This window comes from Lissotriton helveticus, chromosome 7 (genome assembly GCF_964261635.1).
Source record: "Lissotriton helveticus chromosome 7, aLisHel1.1, whole genome shotgun sequence".
NCBI lineage: Eukaryota > Metazoa > Chordata > Amphibia > Caudata > Salamandridae > Lissotriton > Lissotriton helveticus.
Genome location: NC_136068.1, coordinates 849,213,148 through 849,240,435, shown reverse-complemented (window position 1 = coordinate 849,240,435; position 27,288 = coordinate 849,213,148). Strand labels below are relative to the sequence as shown.

The 27,288-nt window shown below is 46.3% G+C and overlaps 1 protein-coding gene across 2 annotated transcripts in view; it reads left to right on the top strand.

The window, feature by feature from the left end:
• The window catches only part of RANBP17 (RAN binding protein 17), a 1,522,743-nt gene that overhangs the window by 339,891 nt on the left and 1,155,564 nt on the right, over positions 1-27,288 (top strand). For both annotated transcript variants that reach the window (XM_078653359.1, XM_078653358.1), the window contains exons 10-11: positions 6,713-6,859; positions 23,149-23,321. In XM_078653359.1, coding sequence (XP_078509485.1) covers positions 6,713-6,859; positions 23,149-23,321 — 320 coding nt within the window. The remainder of the gene's footprint in view (positions 1-6,712; positions 6,860-23,148; positions 23,322-27,288) is intronic.

Here is a 27,288-nt window from a genome sequence, read left to right as displayed (position 1 = left end):
ATAGCGGGCATCCCTGCCTCGTGCCCCTCTCCAACGGAACATCATTGGACTTACAGTTATTGACAACCACCCTGGCCAGGGGGTTTGCATACAGTAGTCGCACCCAACCAACAAACTCACTTCCTAAGCCCAGCTTCGCTAACACAGCAAATAGATATTTCCATTCCACCATATTGAACGCCATAGTTGCGTCTAGGTATACCAAGACTGTCGGTTCATGTATCCTCGAAGAGCCTCCAAGGACGCCGTGCAACCTCCGCCAATTCAGTGCTGTATTGCGGCGCGGCATGAAGCCGGATTGGTCCGGGTGGACCAAAGTCTTGATTACCTTGACCAGTCGAGTGGCAAGTAGTTTCGCTAGGATTTTGTGCTCCGCATTAAGGAGGGAAATATGCATATATGATGAACATTGTGTCTTGGGCTTACCCACTTTATGTATGACCACTATATTAGCCACTCGCTGGCCATATGGAAGCTGGTCCTTACAATACTTGATTGTTTATACTTTTTTTACATTAGCACTCCATATGTTAGTACAGGGGTAAGCTTACCAAGGTAAGCCTTCAACAGAGCCTTCACTAAGAATTCACCACACTTACTACTAAAGTGTTTAAGGCCCTGTGTGCAGATATAAAGAGTTTTTTTTTATATTCAACAAGGTCCCAGATTATTTATTGTAGGCGTGGGTGCCTAGAGAATTGTAGTTCTGTACTTCATCAAGACATAGCCTTCACCGTAGCAATAGCCCATACACTTACACTTGCCAAATACTAATTAGCTTTTTTTACTTCATAATTGTCTTGTGTATGTGGACACTCCTTCATGTACTCTGTGAAGCCTGATGTGTGTACGATATCTAGGCAGCAAAACATCTGCCTAAAAGAGCATCCCATTGTTACTGTCCTAAAGTGGGCGGAAACGCAGTTATGAATTTAGAGATGAGGTCTAGATAATTTAAGAATAAATTAAAGAAGGTTGGGCATGCACTCACCTCTGGTGTACTATCCCCAAAGAGCATGCTATGTTTTCATGTTGCGCACTAGCGTCATTGAAAAAAATATGACGTCAAGTATTAGAAAAAAGTGACCTTCATTTCTGAATAAACAAATGCTGCAGTATTGCCCAGTGCCTGCACTTTCCACAAAAACTTTGAATGCTGAGAAGCATAGAAAGTATTGGAAAAGTTGATGAATGCAAAGACCTTGGCAGAAGTGCAGTACTAGCCATGAGGGCAGCCCCCATCGAATGTGCAGCGCAGGGTGCCTTTCCTGACGTCAATGTGCGGCTTTGGAAGCAGCTCACTTTCATCATTAAGATGATCCAATAATAAATATCCTAGAATTAAATTTAGTTGTTGGGCTGAGAGTAGCCAGCACGCAACAATCTGCCGTGCTGTTTCTTGCCTCATTTGGAAGTTGATTTTGGAAAAAGGGGGTGGTGATGAACAGAGTTTCTGAATGATGCAGAATACTCTTACCAAGTCAAGAGATCATGGTTTTAATCCATCACCTGTTTTTTAGCTCATTGCACTACCCCAGCTCAGAACCTGGCTTTATGCAAATTAGTCTGTTCCTGTCCCAGTGCATGATGGGAACAGGGCAAACCAAACTACCAAGCCAATTCTTATACTGGAAAGGAGACAAGCTTCCGGGGACCGGTTTCTGGCATCACAGCCTTCGTCGGCCCGGCTTGCTTGAATCCTGATGGTGCAATGAGCAAGGGACTCACGTCTGAGTATACCCTCCCACACATAGTGTGGATAAAATCGATTTTGGAAAAAGGGGGTGGTGATGAACAGAGTTTCTGAATGATGCAGAATACTCTTACCAAGTCAAGAGATCATGGTTTTAATCCTTCACCTGTTTTTTAGCTCATTGCACCATCCCAGCTCAGAACCTGGCTATATGCAAATGAGTCTGTTCCTGTCCCAGTGCATGATGGGAACCGGGCAAACCAAACTACCAAGCCAATTCTTATACTGGGAAGGAGACAAGCTTCCGGGGACCGGTTTCTGGCATCACAGCCTTCGTCGGCCCGGCTTGCTTGAATCCTGATGGTGCAATGAACAGGGGACTCACGTCTGAGTATACCCTCCCACACATAGGGGTCGATTAGGATCGCGGACGGACTTGAGTCCGTCCGCGACCCCTGAGGAGGAGGGAACGTCCGCATGGGCTGCGGCGTTCCCTCCGATCTGATTAGGATGTGACCGCCAGGGTGGCGGTCACATCCTCTATCTCTAACATTGCGGCGGGTGCAGCTTCAAGCTGCACCCGCCCCAATGTAAAAAATGCATGCACAGCCTTTGCGTGCACAAAGCGGCAGGCACCGCGCGGTGCCTGCTGCATTGTGCACGCAAATGCAGGGGGGTACCATAGGTACCCCCCATGTGAACCCCCCACCACCCCTTCACCCAGGGGGCCCGCAACGGGCCCCCGAAGTGAAGGTCCGTATGCTTTTTCACGGCGGCTTTTCCGCCGTGGAAAAGCATAGAATTGCAGACATCCTAATATGCCTGGCGGTGTCTGATAGACACTGCCAGCCATGTTAGTGCTTTTCCGCCGTGGTTGCCTTCCGACCGCGGCGGAAAAGCGGCGGACAGATTGTGAGACCCACCAGCCATCCTGATTTGGCGGTGGGTCTTTCAGGCCTCCTCGGCGGATTTCCCGCATACTCCGGGCCGGCGGTGGCTTCCGCCGGCCCGGAGTATGCGGAAAATCCGCCATCATAATGACCCCCATAGTGTGGATAAAATCGATTTTGGAAAAAGGGGGTGGTGATGAACAGAGTTTCTGAATGATGCAGAATACTCTTACCAAGTCAAGAGATCATGGTTTTAATCCATCACCTGTTTTTTAGCTCATTGCACCATCCCAGCTCAGAACCTGGCTATATGCAAATTAGTCTGTTCCTGTCCCAGTGCATGATGGGAACAGGGCAAACCAAACTACCAAGCCAATTCTTATACTGGGAAGGAGACAAGCTTCCGTGGGACCAGTTTCTGGCATCACAGCCTTCGTCGGCCCGGCTTGCTTGAATCCTGATGGTGCAATGAGCAAGGGACTCACGTCTGAGTATACCCTCCCACACATAGTGTGGATAAAATCGATTTTGGAAAAAGGGGGTGGTGATGAACAGAGTTTCTGAATGGTGCAGAATACTCTTACCAAGTCAAGAGATCATGGTTTTAATCCCTCACCTGTTTTTTAGCTCATTGCACCATCCCAGCTCAGAACCTGGCTATATGCAAATTAGTCTGTACCTGTCCCAGTGCATGATGGGAACAGGGCAAACCAAACTACCAAGCCAATTCTTATACTGGGAAGGAGACAAGCTTCCGGGGACCGGTTTCTGGCATCACAGCCTTCGTCGGCCCGGCTTGCTTGAATCCTGATGGTTTGGAATATAGAGCTCTATCTATCATTCCACCCGGAGTCTGTCCCCTGTCCATGGCATAACTCGGATCACCCGGGGACCCGTAAATGATATGGTTCACTGCAGCCAGCTGCGAAGCCCAATAGTACTTCCTTAAATCTGGGAGTCAGATTCCGCCATCATACCACGGGAGAGTTAATTTAATGAACGCTATTCAGGGTTTACCGTCCCACAGAAGCTGTCTCTGGAGAGTTTCAACCTCCCTGAAGTAGGAGGTCGGTACCGGGTCCATCGAATTCTGCAGGGCATGCAAGAACCGGGGCAAAGCCATCATCTTGAAGAGAGCGGCTCTATCAAGCATGGACAGTGGAAGAGCTTTCCAGCGCTCCACATCTTTCTTACATTTGTTCAAGGGGGAAGTCAAGTTACTGGCGTACCGCAACCGCGAATCAAGCGTGATATATATACCTAAATACTTTAATCCTACTGTCTCAATCGGGATTGGGCACGATTGCGGTAGCTCCGCCGGGTCACCCACAAGGACAAAGAGCACTGACTTTGACCAGTTTATCGCCAGTCCTGAGTACCTACCAAAAATGGCCAGCACATCTAGAAAATTACTCAAGGATTCTCTGGGATTCGTGAGATAAAGCAAAACGTCATCTGCATATAGTGAGATCTTATCTTCCCAGTCAGGCGACCATCTTAAGGCCCGTATCGATCTATCCCACCTGATCCAAGCCGCCAATGGCTCCATTGCAAGCGCAAAGAGCAATGGGGATAGCGGGCATCCCTGCCTCGTGCCCCTCTCCAACGGAAAATCATTGGACTTACAGTTATTGACAACCACCCTGGCCAGGGGGTTTGCATACAGTAGTCGCACCCAACCAACAAACTCACTTCCTAAGCCCAGCTTCGCTAACACAGCGGGAAGGAGACAAGCTTCCGGGGACCGGTTTCTGGCATCACAGCTTTCGTCGGCCCGGCTTGCTTGAATCCTGATGGTGCAATGAGCAAGGGACTCACGTCTGAGTATACCCTCCCACACATAGTGTGGATAAAATCGATTTTGGAAAAAGGGGATGGTGATGAACAGAGTTTCTGAATGATGCAGAATACTCTTACCAAGTCAAGAGATCATGGTTTTAATCCATCACCTGTTTTTTAGCTCATTGCACCATCCCAGCTCATAACCTGGCTATATGCAAATTAGTCTGTTCCTGTCCCAGTGCATGATGGGAACAGGGCAAACCAAACTACCAAGTCAATTCTTATACTGGGAAGGAGACAAGCTTCCGGGGACCGGTTTCTGGCATCACAGCCTTCGTCGGCCCGGCTTGCTTGAATCCTGATGGTGCAATGAGCAAGGGACTCACGTCTGAGTATACAGGATTCAAGCAAGCCGGGCCGACGAAGGCTGTGATGCCAGAAACCGATCCCCGGAAGCTTGTCTCCTTCCCAGTATAAGAATTGGCTTGGTAGTTTGGTTTGCCCTGTTCCCATCATGCACTGGGACAGGAACAGACTAATTTGCATATAGCCAGGTTCTGAGCTGGGATGGTGCAGTGAGCTAAAAAACGGTGATGGATTATAACCATGATCTATTGACTTGGTAAGAGTATTCTGCATCATTCAGAAACTCTGTCCATCACCACCACCCTTTTCCATAATCATTTGGAAGTTGGCAGCAACATTGCACCCTTCCACCTCTGCTGGGATTAGCACCTCTTATTATTGACAAAGTAAAGTTAAAATATTAACCCACCGATAAAGAACATCCTTAAAAACGGAGTAAATCATCAGGCACTGTCGCAGCATACTCTTTGGAGGGTGCAGCACTATGTTCTACTTTAGACCATCCACCACTCAAATTAATGTCATACCTTCCTATATTAATTCACCACTAATCCTTTTTCGGCTCCGGGGTAGGGTGCTACCCGCAGAAAAGCGCTTCAACACTTCATATGGGGTAGCAAGCAATATGTAAGTGCAAACCCTATGTAAATGCCCCTCTATCCCTCCATTTCCTTTTTCAATCAATACAAATAACAAACTCGCATGTCCACCACTTAAATCAATTTCATATTCCCCTATACTAATTTCCCCACTGATCCTGCTTGGGCTCCAGAATGGCATGCTACCCGTTGAAAAGCGCTTTAACACCCCATCGCGGGTAGCAAGCGCTATATACATGCAAACCCTTCCCTCGTCTATCCCTCCATTATCCTTTTCAAACCAAATAACAGTCTAACATGTCCACCGCTCAAATTAATTTCATATTTCCCTATACTAATTCCCCCCCAATCTTTTTTTGGGTTCCGAAGTAGCGTGCTACTCGCCGAAAAAGTGCTTCGACGCCTGGTCAGGAGTAGTAAGCGTTGTATAAATGCAATTACTATGACCTTGAGATCAGAGTCTTAAAAATTCCAATACTGGTTCCTCAATCAAATCAGTTGCAGAACCAGGATGACCCACGCTGAACCCTGTCCAGTCCACGAGGTCCTTGGTGACAGTTGAATGTATCATGACATAGTGGGTTCCACAGTTTGGTATCTTTAAAATACCGAATGGCTGACACGATCCCGGAGCACGGTATGCACACAATCCATACCTCACGTGGGGAGTTGTAACTAAAGCTCGAGCGCTCCCTCCCGTCTCTTCTCGTCCAAGCGTATTCTTGGTGCATGCTTAGTTGAGATCGTTTTAAACTTCCCATTGAAGTCTTTCCACTAGATGGCAGTAGCTGCATGTTTTGGCACAACACTAAGACACATTTTTTTAATAAATATTTTTTCGTTATGACATATTTTAGTTTACGCAAGTTTGCTAAAATATAATGCGCAGTTTGATAGATCTACACACGAAATACAGATACCTTACGTTCCCTACGAAATATGTAACTTCTATTTCGCTGCAACATTCACTTTTCTTCTTACCGGTTCTGTCCCATTTATGAACTTTGTTTGGTTTTACTGTTCATTTTCTTTCCCAAACATATGCTTATTTATTAACCCTGGCTCCCAGGGGATAGCACAGTATTTAAATTTAACCCTGCTCGTATTTCGATGAACATGACCAGGTGGGAGAATCAGGACCTTGTAGTCTGTTGTTAATTGATTAGTTTACATAAGCAGTCTTTCTCAGGGAGTGGGTCCAACGTGTGGGGGTTCCATTCCCCACTATGACACTTCTGAAAGTAAAAAAAAAACTGCTCAAAAGCCGTGATGTGTGTAGCTGTGCCGCTACGGTCCTTGATACAATATACTGCTGTATTTCGGAATACATATATATCTGTTATGAGGCTGTTCAAGTATCTTTCATTTGTTTCTTGCTTCAGGGTTTGTCGGATCCTGGGAACTACCATGAATTTTGTCGGTTTCTGGCTCGCTTAAAAACAAACTACCAGTTGGGAGAACTAGTAGTCGTTGAGGACTACCCCGAAGTTATAAGACTGATAGCAAACTTCACAATCACCAGCCTACAGGTAAGAACGTACATAGCTAATTTAACAATTACTGGCCTACAGGTAAGAACATGCGCAGCGACAGCTAATTTCACAATTACTGGCCTACAGGTAAGAACATGCGCAGCGACAGCTAATTTCACAATTACCAGCCTACAGTCAAGCATATGCATGCAGTTTCACTGCACCAAGATCATAATGAATATTTAACTAAAAGAGGTCCTCCTTCTAGAACTTTAAAAAAAAGCAGGGCTTACAGTTAGAATTGTATTCTAGGTAAATTGGCATCCTGAGCAAACTGCGATGAAAGCTGGAACCCTATCTGATAGAGACTGTTAGTTGTAGATTCCTTACCTTAGAATTTCCCTCCGGCGTCTGCCTGGATCTGGGGATTTTTTATCAGCAGTACACCTGCTCGTCTGTAGGTGGCGTCGGTCGGCTCTGCGTCCATCTTCGGCATCATGGGCGCCAGGATGACGTGGCATCTATATTGACGCCACCCATGCACGCTGATGTCAGTTCTTTTTTTTTTTCTTTACCAGCGTAGCGCAGATCCGGATAGAGCTACCCCATGCCACTTTTTGGCTAACTTTTTGTCGACTTCTTTTTCGAGTCTTAGACCCCCAGAGGATTGGAAATATCCCAGCGAAGGACTAGCTTCAAGCCTTGCGGTTCCTCCCACCGGATGATGTTCGGGACAGATCTGCACTTTGTGTGCCTCTGGTGTCTGGAGCACGACCACGACCCAAAGTTGTGCTCCGAATGCCGAGCCATGAACCTGAAGCCTTTGCGGGAGCAGTCCCGATGCTGCTGTAGGCCCGATGCTCGACTCTGCATCGCTCTCATTCTCGTTCGAGGGGAAGGTCTCAAGGATGGTTGCGGAGCTCACACTCCTCGTCTCACTCCAAGTCGTCAGGGGGGGTCGGGTAAGTCAGGCAGACACAAATAGAAGTCGAAGAAGCACAGGCATTCTTTGACTTCTCCCCGTCCATTGGCCGATGTGACGCAGGACTCCGTGTGTCATCGCTCACGAGCTCCGTCCCGAGTGTCCCCTGCTGAAAGACTCCGCACCTCACCGCCTTTCTGAGAGCCGGCGCGTCTCTTGCCCAGATAAGAACATTTTATGAGGTCCTGTACCTTATTTTTGGGCAGACCAGCTCCGCTGGTGCTCCTTCAGGCCTGGCAGAGTCGATTGGGGGTCCTAGGACTTCGACAGCTGTGGCCCTAACTACGGAGGGCCCTTATTGATTCGCTTTTGGTATCCGGACCGACACCAGTCGATCTAACTCGCCTTCCCCATCGTTGATCCCGGCGACAATGCTGCCGGCGAGACCATGCCCCCAGGCGGCTTAAACCCCATCCTCGTCCCTGAAGTGGATGTGGGGCTGGACCGACGTTGGTTCCAATGCTGGAAGGGAAATTTGTGCCAGTGTTCATTCCTGGCATTTATTTTTGACAGAAGGTGAGGAAGAGGACTGGGAGGAGCGACTGGACTCTTTAACTGACCAGCTTGAAGAACCAGACTGGCGAATGGATCTGAGTGATGCCTGTGGTCTGGACACCTCCCCTGACACTGGCTTGCTTTCTCCCCCTAACATGGCTACAGAGGGGGGAGCTTCCTATGCTGTGGTGGTGAGGAGGGCAACTGAGGTCCTCGGCTTCAAGCTCCCTATGGTGGCAGTTAGCACAAATCTCCTGACAGAGGTGCTTCAGCCTGGGGCTTCCACTTCTGAACCCCTTTTGCCATTAAGTGAAGACCTCATGGATATCCTTCTGGGCACTTGGTCCAAGCCCAGGACAGGAGCTCCTGTGGATAGGACGATTGCATGCCACTACTGCCCTGCTCCAGGCGACCCAGCGTTCCTGACCAAATAGCCCTTCCCTGAGAGGTTGGTCGTTCAAGCCTCATCATAGAAAGGCACATTCCCTTCTGCTTCTCCACATAGGAAATCTAAAAAGCTGCACCACCTTGGGAAGAGGATGTTTTCTTCCTCCAGCTTGGCATTGCGGTGGGTGAATACCACTTGCCTTGTGGGCCGATACTCAAATACCAGCTGGGATACAGTAGCCACCGGTGGTGCCTCAGTGCCAGGAGGAGGGCCATGCCGTTCTCTCTCAAGCAGTAGCAAAAGGGAGAGACACAGTCAAATTCACCATCTGATGTGGATTGGATATGACCGACTCACTGGGCAGAACGACTGCCACATCAGTAGCTCTTAGACGCTACGCCTGGCTGAGGACTTCTGGCTTCTCAAGGCTGTCCAATCTTCTTCGATGGACATGCCTTTTGATGGCACTCTCCTTTTCGGCAACAAAGCAGACTCAGCGCTTGAGCGCTTCAAGGATTCTCGAGCTGCGGCCAGATCCTTGGGCCTAACGGCTACCTCCCGTCCACCTCAGTCTGCCTTTTGTCCCTTTCATGGTAACAAAAGGGGTGCTCAGCCACGTCCTGTCCAGCACAGCCACACAGTCATGCAAGCTTGGCACTTCTCAGCAAGGTAGTATCTGCTCTCTTTGCCGTGGGAACCATAGAGAGGGTCCCTGTGCCATTAGTAAGTTGTGGTTGTTATTCCCGCTACTTTCTGGTACCCAAGAAGAACAAAGACCTGAGTCCTATCTAAGACTTCCGGGGCCTCAACTTCTTCCTCCGGAAAGGAGAAGTTCAAAATGCTCACTTTGGCCCATGTCCTGTCTGCCCTCGACCCAGGAGACCTGATGGTGGCGTTTGACTTGCAAGAAGCATATTTCTACATCCCCGTCCTGCCAGCCCACAGGCATTACCTACGGTTCACAGTGGGCCACGAGCACTTTCAGTTCACCATTCTCCCTTTTGGCCTTACCAGTGCCCCTTGGGTGATCACAAAGGAGATGGCGGTGTTCGCAGCTCAGCTGCGCAGATCAGGCGTTCAAGTCTTCCACTATCTTGACGACTGGCAGTTGAAGGCGGGCTCACCCCAGTAAGTCGTCTCCTAACTCCAGACTATGGCGGACCTCCTGCTCTCACTGAGGTTCACTATTAGCGTGCCGAACTCACACCTTACTCCGTTTCAGACGCTCCCTTTCATCTGAGCCGCTCTGGACATGGTGCAGTTTCGGGCCTATCCTCCTGAGCAGCAAGTCCGGGATATTCATTCTATGAAACCGATGTTTCAGCCTCTATCCCAGGATTTCGGAGAGAATGACACTGATGCTGGTAGGCCTCATTGCCTCCTGCTGGTGGATTATGCCCGATGGCATATGCGGGCTCTGCAGTGGGACCTGAAGTTCCAGTGGGGGCAGCATCAGTGAAATATCCAACTAAGTCCAGATCTCAGAAGGAAATGCGCACCAATTGCAGTGGTGGCTAACGAACCAAGATTGGGTCAGAGGCAGATCGCTCTCCCTTCCCCAACCAGATCTAACGATGATGACGGATGCATCACTCCTGGTATGGGGCATCCATCTGGGAGAGGTTGGAGATCAGAGGCGTCTGATCTCCTGTTGAGTCCGCTCCTCATTATCAACCTTCTGGAGCACCAGGCGATCAGACTGACACCGAAATCATTCCTTCCCGCTCTCAAGGAGAAAGTGGTGCAGGTGTTCACCTACAATACCACCGCCATGTAGTACTGTAACAAACAGGGCGGCGTGGGGTAGTAGACCCTTTGTCAGGAGGCTGTCCACCTCTGGACATGGCTGAAACATCAGGGCATAACCCTGGTGGTTCAACACCTGGGGGTTCTCTTAACACCAGAGTGGACAAACTCAGCCATTGGTGTCTGGTCAATCACAAATGTCATCTCAACCTGGAGGTGGAACAAGGTCTCTTTCAGCGGTGGGGAGAGCCTTGGTTAGATCTGTTTGCCACCGAAAAGAACGCGCTATGTCCGAAGTATTGCGTGTTGCAGTTTCCAAGGCGGCGATCGCTCGGCAGCTTTTCATCGCGAGTGGAGCTTCGGGTTCCTGTACACCTTTTCACCTGTAAAAAGAACAATTGATGGAAAGAATTCAGAACAAGGTCATGAATTCACCCCAGTACAGAGATCTGGGCCTAAATCCATCATTCTTTTGCTCACCATGCCATTCCAGTTTTTGGACCAAGCCATATGCAAATCAGTCTTGACCCTGCTCCCATTGGGAACAGTCCAGCCCGAACTGCCAGGCCAGGTCCTCCCTAGACTGGAAACAAGCATCCTAGGACCGGTTTCGGGGTTCCAGCCCTCATCAGCCAGGATAGCTTAATTCCAGTGGCATGGAGAGTACAAGACCCACGTCTGAGCATACCCGTCCCACTCGGGGTGACAAATGCAAAAAGAACAATTGATGGACAGAATGCAGAACAATTTCATACATTCACCCCAGTACAGAGATCTGGGCCTAAATCCATTGTTGTTTTGCTCACCATGCCATTCCAGTGTGGACCCAGCCATATACAAATCAGCCTTGACCCTGCTTCCATTGGGAACAGCCCAGCCCTAACTGCCATGTCTGAAGTATTGCGTGTTGCAGTTTCCAAGGCGGCGATCGCTCAGCAGCGCTTTTCATCGCGAGTGGGGCTTCGAACTCCTGTACACCTTTCCACCTGTACCACTTCTGCCAAGGGTTCTCAAGAAGATCAAGCACGACCGGATTCAAGGTATTCTTGTAGCTCCAGATTAGACACGAAGAGTCTGGACTCCGACCTACTGAGCATGGACATCGATTCTCCGAACTGACTGCCCCTTCCACCCGAAGTCTGCGATGTTATCTTGGCAGCCAGGCGTCCCTTCACAGAAATGGTACACGCTTGTAGATGGAACACATTTGTGGCATGGTGCACAGCAAAGGCTGTTTATCCCCTTTCTGCTCCTCTTTCAGCGGTCCTCTTGTATATACTTTCTTTGGCCCAACAGGGATCTGCATTGGGCACTCTGAAGGGCTATCTTGCAGCTGTTTCTACTTTTCTACGCCCTCCAGATCAGCCTTTCTTATTTAAGTCTCCCACTGTTTCTAGGTTCTTACTCATTTGTTTCCTCCATCTCCCTTCATAATGCCCCAATGGGATTTCAATTTGGTTTTAATCTTTCTCTTGTGTGGTATCTTCGAGCCCCTTCATAATTGTCCTCTCTAGCTGCTGACTCTCAAAACTGCTTTTCTTATTGCCATCACCTCTGCTCATAGGGTTAGCGAGGTTCAGGCCCTGTCTTCCAAGTCCCCATTTCTCTCTGTCCATCCAGATAAAGTGATGCTTCAAACAAAAGTTTAGCTCCTTGCTAAAACGGTCACGCCCTTTTGTGTGGGACAATCAATCACTTAGCCCACCTGTTCCCGCATCCTTCAAAGGAGGAGGAGAGACTCCACCGCCTGGACCCAAAACGTATGTTGTCTTTTTATCTTGATCGTACTAATACTTCCGAGTGGATGATTAACTCTTCATTGGCTATGTGGGATCCAAGAAAGGTCAGGCTGTTAAAGAACGGACCATCTCTGAAAAGGTTGCCCTCTGCATTAAAATATGCAATGCTTTGGCGAAGAAGGAACCTCCTGTGGGGTTGCATGCTCACTCCACTAGAGCAACAGTGCCAACCACTGCTTTGGCATGCAGAGTCCCACTCCTTGACATCTGTTAGGCAATGACGTGGGCATCCCTGCACATGTTCACCAGACACTACTGCCTGGACAGCCAAGTCCGGAGGGACGGGTACTTTGCCAGTTCGGTAATCCAGGACTTCCTAGTTTGATCTTGGTTCAGAGATCCTCCTTTGGGGATGGTATTGCTGTGGTATGTAATCTAAGTTAAAAAATCTACAATTTGATGCATCTTCGCACCTGCTATTCACTCTGGTATTATGTGATGAGCATATTTAATAAAAAGATTTATATAAAAAAAGAAACCTACAACTAACAATCATCAAATGAACAAGTTACTTCCCTTCTGTAACAATGTATCTGGTGCAGACATATGTTAGTTGTAGATTCCATACCGCCCCACCCATCCTCTCAGCAAGCTGATTTCTAGGGATAGGAACTACCCTAAAGGGCCCTATTTTTGACTCAAGAGTGGTCAGTGTCTTTCATAGCTCTTCGCTCTTGGCGTGATAAGTTAGCATGCATGAGCGGCGTCTATATAAGTCTTGTGAAGTCATCATGGCGCCCACGACGCCGACGATGGACACGGAGCCGACCAATGCCACCTACCAACGCGCAGGGGTGCTGCTGATGAAAAATCTCCGGATTCAGACTGACGCCTGGGGGAAATTCTAAAGTAAGGAAACTAATGTATGTCTCTAATAGATACATTGTTACGGAAGGTAAGTAACTTGTTCTTTTACACTCTCATACATACCATCTGTCTACTATTTGTAACCCACATGAAGTCTTTTCTTTCTCTTCAAGATGTCTGCATGATTCACAGTGTTTTTAGGTCGAAGCCTCCTAGACAGCTAGGTTATCTGGTTGCAAACATATTGGGGACTTATTGAAAGCTTCCCTAGGAATGCATTTTATCCATTGCTTACTATTGGCTTTGTAACTCACATTTGCTTGTTTTCTATTTGCTGGCTTTATTTGTTTTAAGTTGTTCAGCATGTCTTTGTCCCTCCTATGGAGCATAGCCTGCTTTCCAACCTCTGTGACTGGCTCCTTGCATTTCTGCACAAGTGCTCGCTTTCTGGGTACTCTCGTTTTCTTTTTTGGGAGGCACTCCTTGGAAGAGGTTTCCATCTTCATATCTTTATAGTTGATTGATTCTACTTATATCTGCCACTACCAGAGGCCTGTGAGGAACAATGTTGTGTCTACCAGCTTGTTTAGTTTGGTCATTGGTCTTTACTAATAGCATAACTTTAAGAATCCTCTTTCTCAAATACACAGCCATGCATAGGCGCTGGAATTAGTGGGACACCCACTCAAAATAACCATGCTGTAGTTTAGAAGTGAATGTACCATAAACAGGTTTTTAAAGTTATTCCTCTTGTCACATTTGCTGTGGAGTCAAAGACCAAGGTCAAATGTTAAGCTCTGTCTTCCAAGGGAGGTTGGTGTTTACATTTCTTTCTCTGACTGCAAAGTGAAAAGATTTATGTAACAGCCTTGCTGTGAAAGGCTGTAGGATGTTATTTTTTTTCTAGCACTCAACATTTAATTGCCAGTAAATGAACTGTACACATTTTTCAGAATAGATCAGAATTAGGAATCACAAATGAAGCTAATTTTTTGTAAATCTGTAGTGTGGTGGAAACAAATATTTTAATATGATCAAAAAAATCTGTACACTAAGTGATACAGATTTACACATGTTATCGGTATTGCGTTGTGTAGTTTTATCTTCATATCTGTATGCCAGTGCAAATGTAAAGGTCATTTCAGTTGAAAATTAGTTGTCTGTAGTGACAGCACACTACCACACCATACTTACACCACCCTACGACACTTTGATATATGTCACTCTATGCCACTCCACAGCACTCTACTATATGCCACTCTACTCCACTACACTCTACTCTATGAAACTCCACGCCACTCCAAGCCCCTCCACTCTACGCCACTCCATGCAATTCCACTCTACGCCACTCTAATCCTCTCCTCTCTACTTCACCCTATGCCACTCTACGAAACTCTACTCCACTCTGTGCCACTCTACGACACTCCACTCTAACATACTCCACTCTAACATACTCCACTTTAAGATACTCCACTCTACGACACTCCTCTCTACTCCACTCAGCACCACTCCACTGGACGCCTCTCTACGACACTGTACTTGATACTATGCCACGCCATTCCACTTTAAACCACTCAATGCCATTTTAATCCACTTTGTGCCACTCCACTCTAAGACACTTTACTCCATTATGCCACTCAATTCTATTGCACTCTGACACTTTATTCCACTCTAGGCCACTCCACTCTACGCCACTCAACGCTACAATACTCCACTCTATGACACTCCACTCTACACCACTCCATTCCACTCTATGCCACTCCACTCCTCGCCCTCTACGCCACTCCACTCCTCGCAACTCTACGCCACTCCTCGCCACTCTACGCCACTCCTCTCCACTCTACGCCTCTCCTCTCCTCGCTTCTCAACTCCAGTCTACAACACCCCACTCTACATCACTTCACTCCACTCTGACACTCCACTCCGCTCCACACCACTCAACTGTACGCCACTCCACATCACTCTGACGCTATACTCCACAACACTCCACTCTGTGACACTCTACGCCACTCCACTTTACTCCACAACACTCTACTCTATGCCACTCCACCCTATGCCACTCTGAGGCTGTCTCCATTCCAGTGTACTGCAAACACAACAATGATGGACAGAATGTGGATCAATGTCACACATTCACCCCAGTCCAAAGATCTGGGCCCAAATCCATCGTTTTTCCACTCCACACCACCCTGGGTTAGACAATGGCGATATGCAAATCAGCGCTGACCCTGTGCCCCATGGGAACAGTCCAGTCCGAACTACAAAAGCCATGTCCTTCCCAGAACGGAAACAAGCATCCGAGGACCGGCCCGGTTTCGAGGTAACACCTCTCATCAGCCCGGCTAGCTTGATTCCAGTGGTGTGGAGTGCCTGGGACTCACGTCTGAGCATCCCCAGTACACTTAGAGCGGTAACTGCAAACACAACAATGATGGACAGAATATGGATCAATGTCACACATTCACCCCAGTCCAAAGATCTGGGCCCAAATCCATCGTTTTTCCACTCCACACCACCCTGGGTTAGACAATGGCGATATGCAAATCAGCGCTGACCCTGTGCCCCATGGGAACAGTCCAGTCCGAACTACAAAAGCCATGTCCTTCCCAGAACGGAAACAAGCATCCGAGGACCGGCCCGGCTTCGAGGTAACACCTCTCATCAGCCCGGCTAGCTTGATTCCAGTGGTGTGGAGTGCCTGGGACTCACGTCTGAGCATCCTCAGTACACTTAGAGCGGTAACTGCAAACACAACAATGATGGACAGAATGTGGATCAATGCCACACATTCACCCCAGTCCAAAGATCTGGGCCCAAATCCATCGTTTTTCCACTCCACACCACCCTGGGTTAGACAATGGCGATATGCAAATCAGCGCTGACCCTGTGCCCCATGGGAACAGTCCAGTCCGAACTACAAAAGCCATGTCCTTCCCAGAACGGAAACAAGCATCCGAGGACCGGCCCGGTTTCGAGGTAACACCTCTCATCAGCCCGGCTAGCTTGATTCCAGTGGTGTGGAGTGCCTGGGACTCACGTCTGAGCATCCCCAGTACACTTAGAGCGGTAACTGCAAACACAACAATGATGGACAGAATGTGGATCAATGTCACACATTCACCCCAGTCCAAAGATCTGGGCCCAAATCCATCGTTTTTCCACTCCACACCACCCTGGGTTAGACAATGGCGATATGCAAATCAGCGCTGACCCTGTGCCCCATGGGAACAGTCCAGTCCGAACTACAAAAGCCATGTCCCTCCCAGAACGGAAACAAGCATCCGAGGACCGGCCCGGTTTCGAGGTAACACCTCTCATCAGCCCGGCTAGCTTGATTCCAGTGGTGTGGAGTGCCTGGGACTCACGTCTGAGCATCCCCAGTACACTTAGAGCGGTAACTGCAAACACAACAATGATGGACAGAATGTGGATCAATGTCACACATTCACCCCAGTCCAAAGATCTGGGCCCAAATCCATCGTTTTTCCACTCCACACCACCCTGGGTTAGACAATGGCGATATGCAAATCAGCGCTGACCCTGTGCCCCATGGGAACAGTCCAGTCCGAACTACAAAAGCCATGTCCTTCCCAGAACGGAAACAAGCATCCGAGGACCGGCCCGGTTTCGAGGTAACACCTCTCATCAGCCCGGCTAGCTTGATTCCAGTGGTATGGAGTGCCTGGGACTCACGTCTGAGCATCCCCAGTACACTTAGAGCGGTAACTGCAAACACAACAATGATGGACAGAATGTGGATCAATGTCACACATTCACCCCAGTCCAAAGATCTGGGCCCAAATCCATCGTTTTTCCACTCCACACCACCCTGGGTTAGACAATGGCGATATGCAAATCAGCGCTGACCCTGTGCCCCATGGGAACAGTCCAGTCCGAACTACAAAAGCCATGTCCTTCCCAGAACGGAAACAAGCATCCGAGGGCCGGCCCGGTTTCGAGGTAACACCTCTCATCAGCCCGGCTAGCTTGATTCCAGTGGTGTGGAGTGCCTGGGACTCACGTCTGAGCATCCCCAGTACACTTAGAGCGGTAACTGCAAACACAACAATGATGGACAGAATGTGGATCAATGTCACACATTCACCCCAGTCCAAAGATCTGGGCCCAAATCCATCGTTTTTCCACTCCACACCACCCTGGGTTAGACAATGGCGATATGCAAATCAGCGCTGACCCTGTGCCCCATGGGAACAGTCCAGTCTGAACTACAAAAGCCATGTCCTTCCCAGAACGGAAACAAGCATCCGAGGACCGGCCCGGTTTCGAGGTAACACCTCTCATCAGCCCGGCCAGCTTGATTCCAGTGGTGTGGAGTGCCTGGGACTCACGTCTGAGCATCCCCAGTACACTTAGAGCGGTAACTGCAAACACAACAATGATGGACAGAATGTGGATCAATGTCACACATTCACCCCAGTCCAAAGATCTGGGCCCAAATCCATCGTTTTTCCACTCCACACCACCCTGGGTTAGACAATGGCGATATGCAAATCAGCGCTGACCCTGTGCCCCATGGGAACAGTCCAGTCCGAACTACAAAAGCCATGTCCTTCCCAGAACGGAAACAAGCATCCGAGGACCGGCCCGGTTTCGAGGTAACACCTCTCATCAGCCCGGCTAGCTTGATTCCAGTGGTGTGGAGTGCCTGGGACTCACGTCTGAGCATCCCCAGTACACTTAGAGCGGTAACTGCAAACACAACAATGATGGACAGAATGTGGATCAATGTCACACATTCACCCCAGTCCAAAGATCTGGGCCCAAATCCATCGTTTTTCCACTCCACACCACCCTGGGTTAGACAATGGCGATATGCAAATCAGCGCTGACCCTGTGCCCCATGGGAACAGTCCAGTCCGAACTACAAAAGCCATGTCCTTCCCAGAACGGAAACAAACATCCGAGGACCGGCCCGGTTTCGAGGTAACACCTCATCAGCCCGGCTAGCTTGATTCCAGTGGTGTGGAGTGCCTGGGACTCACGTCTGAGCATCCCCAGTACACTTAGAGCGGTAACTGCAAACACAACAATGATGGACAGAATGTGGATCAATGTCACACATTCACCCCAGTCCAAAGATCTGGGCCCAAATCCATCATTTTTCCACTCCACACCACCCTGGGTTAGACAATGGCGATATGCAAATCAGCGCTGACCCTGTGCCCCATGGGAACAGTCCAGTCCGAACTACAAAAGCCATGTCCTTCCCAGAACGGAAACAAGCATCCGAGGACCGGCCCGGTTTCGAAGTAACACCTCTCATCAGCCCGGCTAGCTTGATTCCAGTGGTGTGGAGTGCCTGGGACTCACGTCTAAGCATCCCCAGTACACTTAGAGCGGTAACTGCAAACACAACAATGATGGACAGAATGTGGATCAATGTCACACATTCACCCCAGTCCAAAGATCTGGGCCCAAATCCATCGTTTTTCCACTCCACACCACCCTGGGTTAGACAATGGCGATATGCAAATCAGCGCTGACCCTGTGCCCCATGGGAACAGTCCAGTCCGAACTACAAAAGCCATGTCCTTCCCAGAACGGAAACAAGCATCCGAGGACCGGCCCGGTTTCGAGGTAACACCTCTCATCAGCCCGGCTAGCTTGATTCCAGTGGTGTGGAGTGCCTGGGACTCACGTCTGAGCATCCCCAGTACACTTAGAGCGGTAACTGCAAACACAACAATGATGGACAGAATGTGGATCAATGTCACACATTCACCCCAGTCCAAAGATCTGGGCCCAAATCCATCGTTTTTCCACTCCACACCACCCTGGGTTAGACAATGGCGATATGCAAATCAGCGCTGACCCTGTGCCCCATGGGAACAGTCCAGTCCGAAATACAAAAGCCATGTCCTTCCCAGAACGGAAACAAGCATCTGAGGACCGGCCGTCTGTACTGGGGATACTCAGACGTGAGTCCCAGTTACTCCACACCACTGGAATCAAGCTAGCCGGGCTGATGAGAGGTGTTACCTCGAAACCGGGCCGGTCCTCGGATGCTTGTTTCCGTTCTGGGAGGGACATGGCTTTTGTAGTTCGGACTGGACTGTTCCCATGGGGCACAGGGTCAGCGCTGATTTGCATATCGCCATTGTCTAACCCAGGGTGGTTTGGAGTGGAAAAACGATGGATTTGGGCCCAGATCTTTGGACTGGGGTGAATGTGTGACATTGATCCACATTCTGTCCATCATTGTTGTGTTTGCAGTCCATTCCAGTGTACAGCACTCCATTTCACTTCACTCTTATACTCTACAACACTCTACTCCATGCCATTTCACTACGTCACTCCACTCTGACACTCTGCTCTACTCCACGACTCTGCAACACTTTTCTCCACTCTGCGGCAACCTACACCACTCTTCTCTACTCTATGCCACTCTGCTCCATCTACGCCACTCTGTTCAACACCACTAAGTTTAAGCCATGTAAAACAGCAGCCACGCTGGTGTATAACATGGCTGAAACACATTGGCAAGACTGTTTGGTTTTGCCAATGCTTGATTTCATTTGATGACCTACGTGTTTATTTTGTTTGACCAGAGTAGGAGCTTGCCATGCATCTTAGTAGTCAGTTTCTTGCAGATGTGGACATAAACTTCAGGGACACCCCGCATTGTTCACTAATGTGTTTACCCCTTGTTGTTTTTAACTTCAATTGTTGATGCAATTGAAATCTTACTGAATAGTTGCTTTCTTATGGGGCTGTTTCATCTGACATACTGATATTTGGACGTGCAGGTGCGTTATGGCGACATATCAGGAAATTTTGCCTGGGCAATTAATACCTTTTGGTTACTAAAATAATCAAGCGTTAACAATTAGTGCCAGTTAAAAAGTTTGTAATAGTTATTGAACACTAATGGAAATTAAGTTGGTTGTGAGGAACCTAGCAATAGGAGAGTATCAGGTGTTAGTATTGTACAAGAATATGTGTGACTTTCTTCAGAGGGAAATTAGAAAAGTGAAAGAATTGTCATTTGTCCAAAATTAGTACAAAAAATACGTGTCTCTCTATACAAAACCATTGTCTCAGCTTGAAATAAAATGGTGGAGGTGACTACCTCCTGTGTTTGTTTTTTCATTTCATATGTTTAATTTCCGTATATTGGATAACATTTGTAAGTATTGGATCTTTTTGATGTTTATTGACGTATACAAATAATGCATATCCTCTATGTAGACAACAGTATGTGTATACTATCTGGCTTTATCCCATGTGGATTCGAAGACTGTAATGTTTGAAAAGTTTATAATCGTCGTTAATATAATATGTCCACTATGTTGTGGTTTCCTATACAGGAATGTTACTAATGAGACAGATTTGTGTTATTAATGTGAAATTAAAGTGATAAAAATAATTTGTTAAAGTATTTCATATTTCTTGGCATCATGGAATAGATTTTGACCCTCGCCTAGTCCTGAAAATTCTGAAAGGTACAACAACGTCGACTCATGACATCAGATGTTGACTTTTGCTGGAGTGTTCCCCAGTGGCATCTATTACCTTGAAGGACTCTGAGCAAATAGCCTATATCCCTGGGTTTCTCGGTTTCTCTTGATATTGCACCCCCTGACCCCCCCACCCTCTGCTCTTGCTTTTGTGCATTAATGTGCTGTTTTTGCTATATGAATAATTTTTCTTTAAGGGTTAAACGGTGGATTTTTCTCAAAAGCGTCTAAAGTATGCATACATGTGATATATTTTTATAACTTTTTGTAATAGAAATATTCTGTGAAAATTATTTTTGTGTGGGTGATTTATAATTATAGTATGCACAAATTAAGTGGTACAAGTTTAGTTTGTATATAATTTAATTTTACCCAAAGGGCATTCTATTTATTTTTGGTATGTCCTTGACATCTGGAAGGCTGTGACTTGGTTGTTAGTACACATTTTCAGAAAGCACTACTGACTTCCAGCCAGGTCCATTGGGAATTACATTTTCCCCATTTGGTACTGCAGGACATTTTGCTCTGACCCATTCTACAGACCCACCGTCTTTGGAGGTACTTATTTGGTATCGTTTCTAAAGGTGAGGAATCTGCAGTTGGAAGTATCCATCTGAAGAACAAGTTACTTACCAACCAATAGTGCTCTTTCTGGTGCATACTCTTTCTAATCGCATATTCATTATCACCCCCCCCCACTTCCTGATTCTGTGGAGTGGTCTCGTTTGCAATCTAAAAAGGTCCCAATCTAGGAATCTGCACACTGATATAGATTGATTATTGCTGGACTCCACGCCGAAGGGTGCAAACAGAGTAAAAAAAGAAAAGGACGTGAGCGCGCAGGGATTGCGCTTATATGCACCTCGGTTTGACACTTCCAGAGCAGGAAGAATGCAGCGCTGAGCCGCACGATGCCACCAAATGGCACAGGGGAGCAATTCTGTTAAAATCTTCCCGATCTAGTCTGGTGCCTGGATATTTTAAAGGTGGGGAATCTGAAGTTAGATAGAGAGTCCACCAGAAATATCATTACCAGTGGTTTGACACAAATAGGCTCTCTCAATGGTGTAGGGTTTAACCCCTTCGATGCTGATGACGGAACGGTTCTGTCATCAGCGTCGGTTGAGCTGTGCTGATGACGGAACCGTTCCGTCATGACTCCGCCCGCGCAAGGCGGAGTCAGCATGGGCGGGGAATTCGCGCCGCACGCATGCGGTTAAATTAAAAGTTCCATGAGGAAAGATTGAAAATACCCACATTTATATATACTGCAGTGGAAGTTTCTTTTTGACTTTTCTTTAAGGAATATATATTATTTGTTTATAGTATTTTGTAGAGCACCAAAGCATGTTGTGGTGTGATTACTATACGACCCCCAAAAATTAAATATTAAAAGGTGATCTCATTCAATGGAAGAGTACTTCTGGACCAGCAGGTCACAAAATGAGACTAGAGTGATGCTGCTCATTCAGGCATATCTTTGCACAGAGAGGTCACCCCAACAAACATTTCGGAGATAAAAATAGAGTACATCCAAAAAAAAGAGACGAGGGATACAACAGGGTATTTGTAGGTGGGTTTGTGGGCACAGACCCGTAATAATAGACTCATTGGTTTGTGCCCATGACCAGACTTTACATCATGTCAAACAGTTCTGTTTTTGTGAAATTAAATGATTAGAGTGACGACATGTAGATCTATAACGGTAAAATTTGAAAAGATTTTCCTCCAGCTAGGACAGTTTGATTAAGGTAGGTGGATCTGTGGGTGTATGTTTGATACTTGGAAAAACAGCGCTCTGGTTAAATTTAATAGCATTTCCTACTGGCGTCGACATACAATGTCTTATTTAGAGTCCCATATTAATACAGTGTGATAATCTGCGACAGGAATGCATTAAAGCAATTGGGAGGAAAATGATTACACTATATTTTAGGGATATTTAGACAACAGATGTTAAATACCTTGCATTAAGATTATTTAATTTATCAAAATCTTGATTTAGTCATAATCTGGCTTGCAATTTTTATGTGGTGTTGCAATATGTAATCACACTTTTGCAGAGCGCTATTAACGGTTAACAAACAATCTGTAGAATTGGTAGAAATAAACTTAAATCTAACTGACACATTAATTCTGTTTCTACCCAAATCGAAATGAGCATAATTGTTGGGGTTTGCAGTTGTACAAGGCGGACTATAGGAAATAAGCATGGAGGGGGAAATGAGTGACCAAACAATATAAAATCTGGTTAATGAACTATAACAAAGAGTGGTAACTTTCTGACCAGTCTGCTAAGAAAGTTTTGAAATGCGTATTGATCAGGTCATAAGAGAATATGTAAACATATTGGCTGAAAACTCATTCTAACTGGATTGGTTAGAAGTTGTGTTTGCTTGGCTGGATCTCAAACTCTCATTTACTTCGTGAAACTCGATAAAAACGGATCCAAATTATTTTACTAGTACGTGTTAAGTTAATATAAGAAGCACATTGTATGCAGTTTTTCTGTTCTCTCCTGTGGGAGGTTAGTTTTACTTCCATTGCTTTTGCACCCTTCCGTTCAAAATATATCCCTGTAAACCCGTGTGTGTATAATTTTACTTATTCGTTTAAAAAAAAAAAAACACTTTCTACTTTCCTTTTTTCAGCACTGGGAGTTTGCTCCAAACAGCGTCCACTACCTACTAACCTTGTGGCAGAGGATGGTCGCGTCAGTGCCTTTCGTTAAATCGACAGAGCCTCATCTGCTTGACACCTATGCGCCAGAAGTCACAAAAGCCTACATAACATCTAGGCTGGAATCTGTGTCAGTAGTTGTAAGGTACGGGAGTCTATTTTGCATTAGTTTGTAAAATGATTCTGAGGTTCACATAGTATCCAGATACTTTGATCAAAAATATTTCTGTGATCCAATCTGCAGTGTGCCACTTATTCCCAAGAGAATGAAATGGACGGCTACTGCTAACAAAGGAATAGTGATAAATGGCTTGGTTTGATGCTCAGTGGCATCTACAGTTTTTATTTCAAATGTGATCATAGGACATTTACGTCAGAAATGTTGATATGTTTAAGCTCATGTTGTAAAATTGTATTAAAAGTATTCCATCATGTGTTTTGTCCAAGAGGTCAGTATTGTATATTTTGCCTGACCACTACTGCTGAGTGGAGTTTAAAAAGCAATGAAGACCTGAGTACACCTTCACTTCCATTGCCGAGGTGGCCCAAGGGGTTTGCACCCCTTGGTCTATTTTAAAGCACCAATAGGCTCACTGGTAAAATACGGTTTTATCTTATTGAATCGATTCAAAACTCTGTTTGTGCGCCTCTCGAGAGGGTCCCTCCGTCAATTCAGTGTGTGATATTTTTGTGAAATTAGATATTTTTCTAAAATTAGGACTTGCCCATTCTATGATCAGCAAGATTTGGCATGGTAGTGCATTCAAGGTGCCCAGATGCAGGACCAGGATGACCAGGGAACTCCGTTTGGTCTGTGAAGCCATTTGGACCCACTACTGAGTTTTTCCGCAGAAGTTCCTCCATCTGATGCTTGCCTCAACTCTCTGCTTAATATATTGGATGGATTTGCGGATGTACACGATTTCCTAAAAAATGAATTGCTAGATTACTCGTTCTGAGAATGAATTTTACCTCACTGCTAAGTGGAAATTGAAAATTAATGGCATTTATCTTTCTGATTAAATAATTTCCTAGAATGTCTTTTTTTGCCAAATTGCTGTTTACATGCTTTTTTTTAAAGGTGTAAATACATCTAACTTTCAAAATGGGCTCTATTTATTGGCTTTCTTCATGATTTGCATTGGTCCCTTGTTCCTTAAATTCACTTTCAGTTCCATATCTTCTCAATGTTGGATGCTTCACGTTTTTTCCTTACTTGCTGATTTGATGTTTTACACCCTGAACTCCCACTTCGACTGCTATTTTAATTGTTAATCAACCAAACGTTTATTCTGTTATTTGTGTATTTATACTAAAACGATGTTGATTTATATGGGGTTTTTCATAAAAGGCTTTCTGTTATTCTGTGTTTTTTACATCTTACCCTATATGCTTTGCTTTCACAGCTATAGTTGTTTTGAAAATGCCACATCATTATTGTTTTTCTTTCTATTTCAAATGTTCTCCCAAGAGCCAGTATGTTAATTCTAACCTCGGACTCACTTTTTTTCCTCCAGTCACTTTTTTTTGGTTTTCTATTTTTTGCATATTCTGCATCACCTTTTTATTTTTTAATACAAACTATCTTAAGAATTCAATCATAATGTTTAAGATGTCCCTTTCTAAGGGGTTGGCATCGTGCGTGAAAACACACATGTACTGCACAGCATATGTGGAGTTTTTTGCATGGAACATTTTTTAGGTCTAGTGTTAGCCAGGACCTTTTGATTTTACTAAAATTATCAATAGAACATGCTTACTCCTAGGGGATTTCAAGCAGCCCTCTTTATCCATTGGTCTCTTCACATTTTTGTTCCATCCACCACAGCATACAGCGTAGGGGAAAGGGTCAGCCCACTTCAACCAATGGGTAACTTCCTTGTAAGTGAAAGCATTATGCCCTTTTACAAGGAGCACATCAACACACAACATAGTTTCCTTAACTGCAGATACTGCAATGACCAAATATATTTTGCTTTCAGTCAATGCTTTTTGATTGATGAGGAACTGGCACCTTCCACAACAAGAACGTCCTGCCAAGATTGGCAAAACGAAATGGGCATGTACAAAGTCTCGAAGCCTACAACAGACCTATTGGCTTTGCCAATGTTTGTTGTGATTATGCCTTTGTGACAAGTATCAGTGGGCTAATCACTATTGTATATATTCACTAAAAACACAGATAATGTGATGTTATGGTCAATAAATTTCAATGTAAAAAAAATGGAAAATTGCCAACTGTCCGTGTCTCTATCCAAAAGAGAACATAGGGAAGGGGTTACAGATGAGGGATAGAAGGGAAAATCAACATATTTTTTAATTCGCCCTCACCCACTATATAGTGGTGAGCTTCATCATAGGGCCCCTTACAATGGCCAGGTGCAGACCAACACACTGGGCGGAGCGCTGCTTGTTTTGTGAGTTAAAGAAGAAGGAAAGGAAAAAGGGGAAAAGTTTCCCTTCTGAGGGATCACTGGTGCAGAAAGCAAAAGAGATAAAACTGCCTAAGGAGGTACTACCTGAACTCCTTTATCAGTGGTCCACCTTGACAGGATTAAAAGTCAGGAAAAGGGGTGTATAGGAGGAGTTACTACTCCTTAACCCTCTGAAATTACCAACATGTTTCAGCCATATTTGTTTGCCCTTCTGAGTCGTTTGCCTTCTTCAGGGTATAGATCCCTCTAAAATCTGGTCTTTATCACAATGTGATCAATTGTTAAAAGACTGTTGAATCAACCTTACTTGTTCTCCATAACACGCTCGTCGATCATATCTGTAAGGAAGATAACTGAGAATCATGAGAAATCCCCTCTAAACTCCTGTGAATGTTTAGATTCTATGTGTAAAAAATACCTCTGCGTCATTCCCCTATCTGAGAATACTGCACCGTATGCCCCAAATGCACCCAGCACCACGTGAGGATAGGGACTCTCCAATCACAAGCCCACTTCTAATTATAGCTCAGAGGCCCTTTTACTTAGGTTAAAAAATTATCATCTTACCTGAGTTTTGAAAATAATCTCCGACCCGGGACCGTCGTGGGGACACCGCCCTGTTGTCACACATTTCATGATAAATCAGATGCTCAAACAGACCAGTATGTAGTGAGTAGGAAAACACCTGGTACAGATTACATGGTATGTCGTTGTTTATACTTTTCTATCTAAGAGAGGTATGTGCTACTAGAAATGGTGAGGACTATAGAACAATAACTCGCTCTCAGATATAGACTCGCAATGGCGTGCATCCCGCACCAACCTCGTGTCTTAAGTCATTATGCCTCCAGCATGGTCCGTTTTAATGCCACCTGGAGATGCTCATATAACACTGCAGTACCCGTTACATCTCCCCAAAGGCTCCCGTTTCCAAAGAGCAAGAGGGTGAGTCGGGGAGTGCCTCCCCGCTTTATCCAGGTTAACGGGTTGCCTTACTCGGTTATCCCTCTCGGCCACACCCCTGCAGTGGCCGGAGAATAAACAAGTTTGCCCCTGTTTTGTCCAGCTTGCAGGCATGACACATAGGGATGTGTGCCATGTCAACTCTTCACTTTTTTCTGCACCAGGACATGCAGCCGACAGTGTGTAGGTGTTAATGTACATGGTCTCGAAGGGTAGCACAATAGGTGCTGCAGCCCATAGGGGCCTTCCCTGGTCACAGTGCCCTTGGTACCCATTGTACCTTTTGCAAGGGGGTTACCTGTGGCCAGAGATATGCCAATTGTGGGTCCCAAGGTACAGTTTTGGGAAAGAACACAGGCCCTGGTAACCTGATTGGCAGGGTCCCAGGGCACATCAAGTCAAGTTGAATCAGATGTAAGGCAAAAAGTGGGGGTACCATGCAAAGAGGGGCACTTTCCAATAGCGGGCAACATGCAATATTGTAGAAACTGACCGGGCGGCAGTTGATAGCTTTCCCTTGTGTCCTCAAGAGAGGGATTTTTCATTTAAATACAAATCCCCAGCCGCAAACCCCTGCTTAAGGTCCATCACAGTCTGTACTTGACAAAGCTGTGCAACCATTTTAGTGGAAGCAGTCAGGCGTATGGGGCCTTGTGGAGCACTAAGGTAACTGCGCGCTCCCAGACTCCCATAGCCTGATGCACTATGAACGGG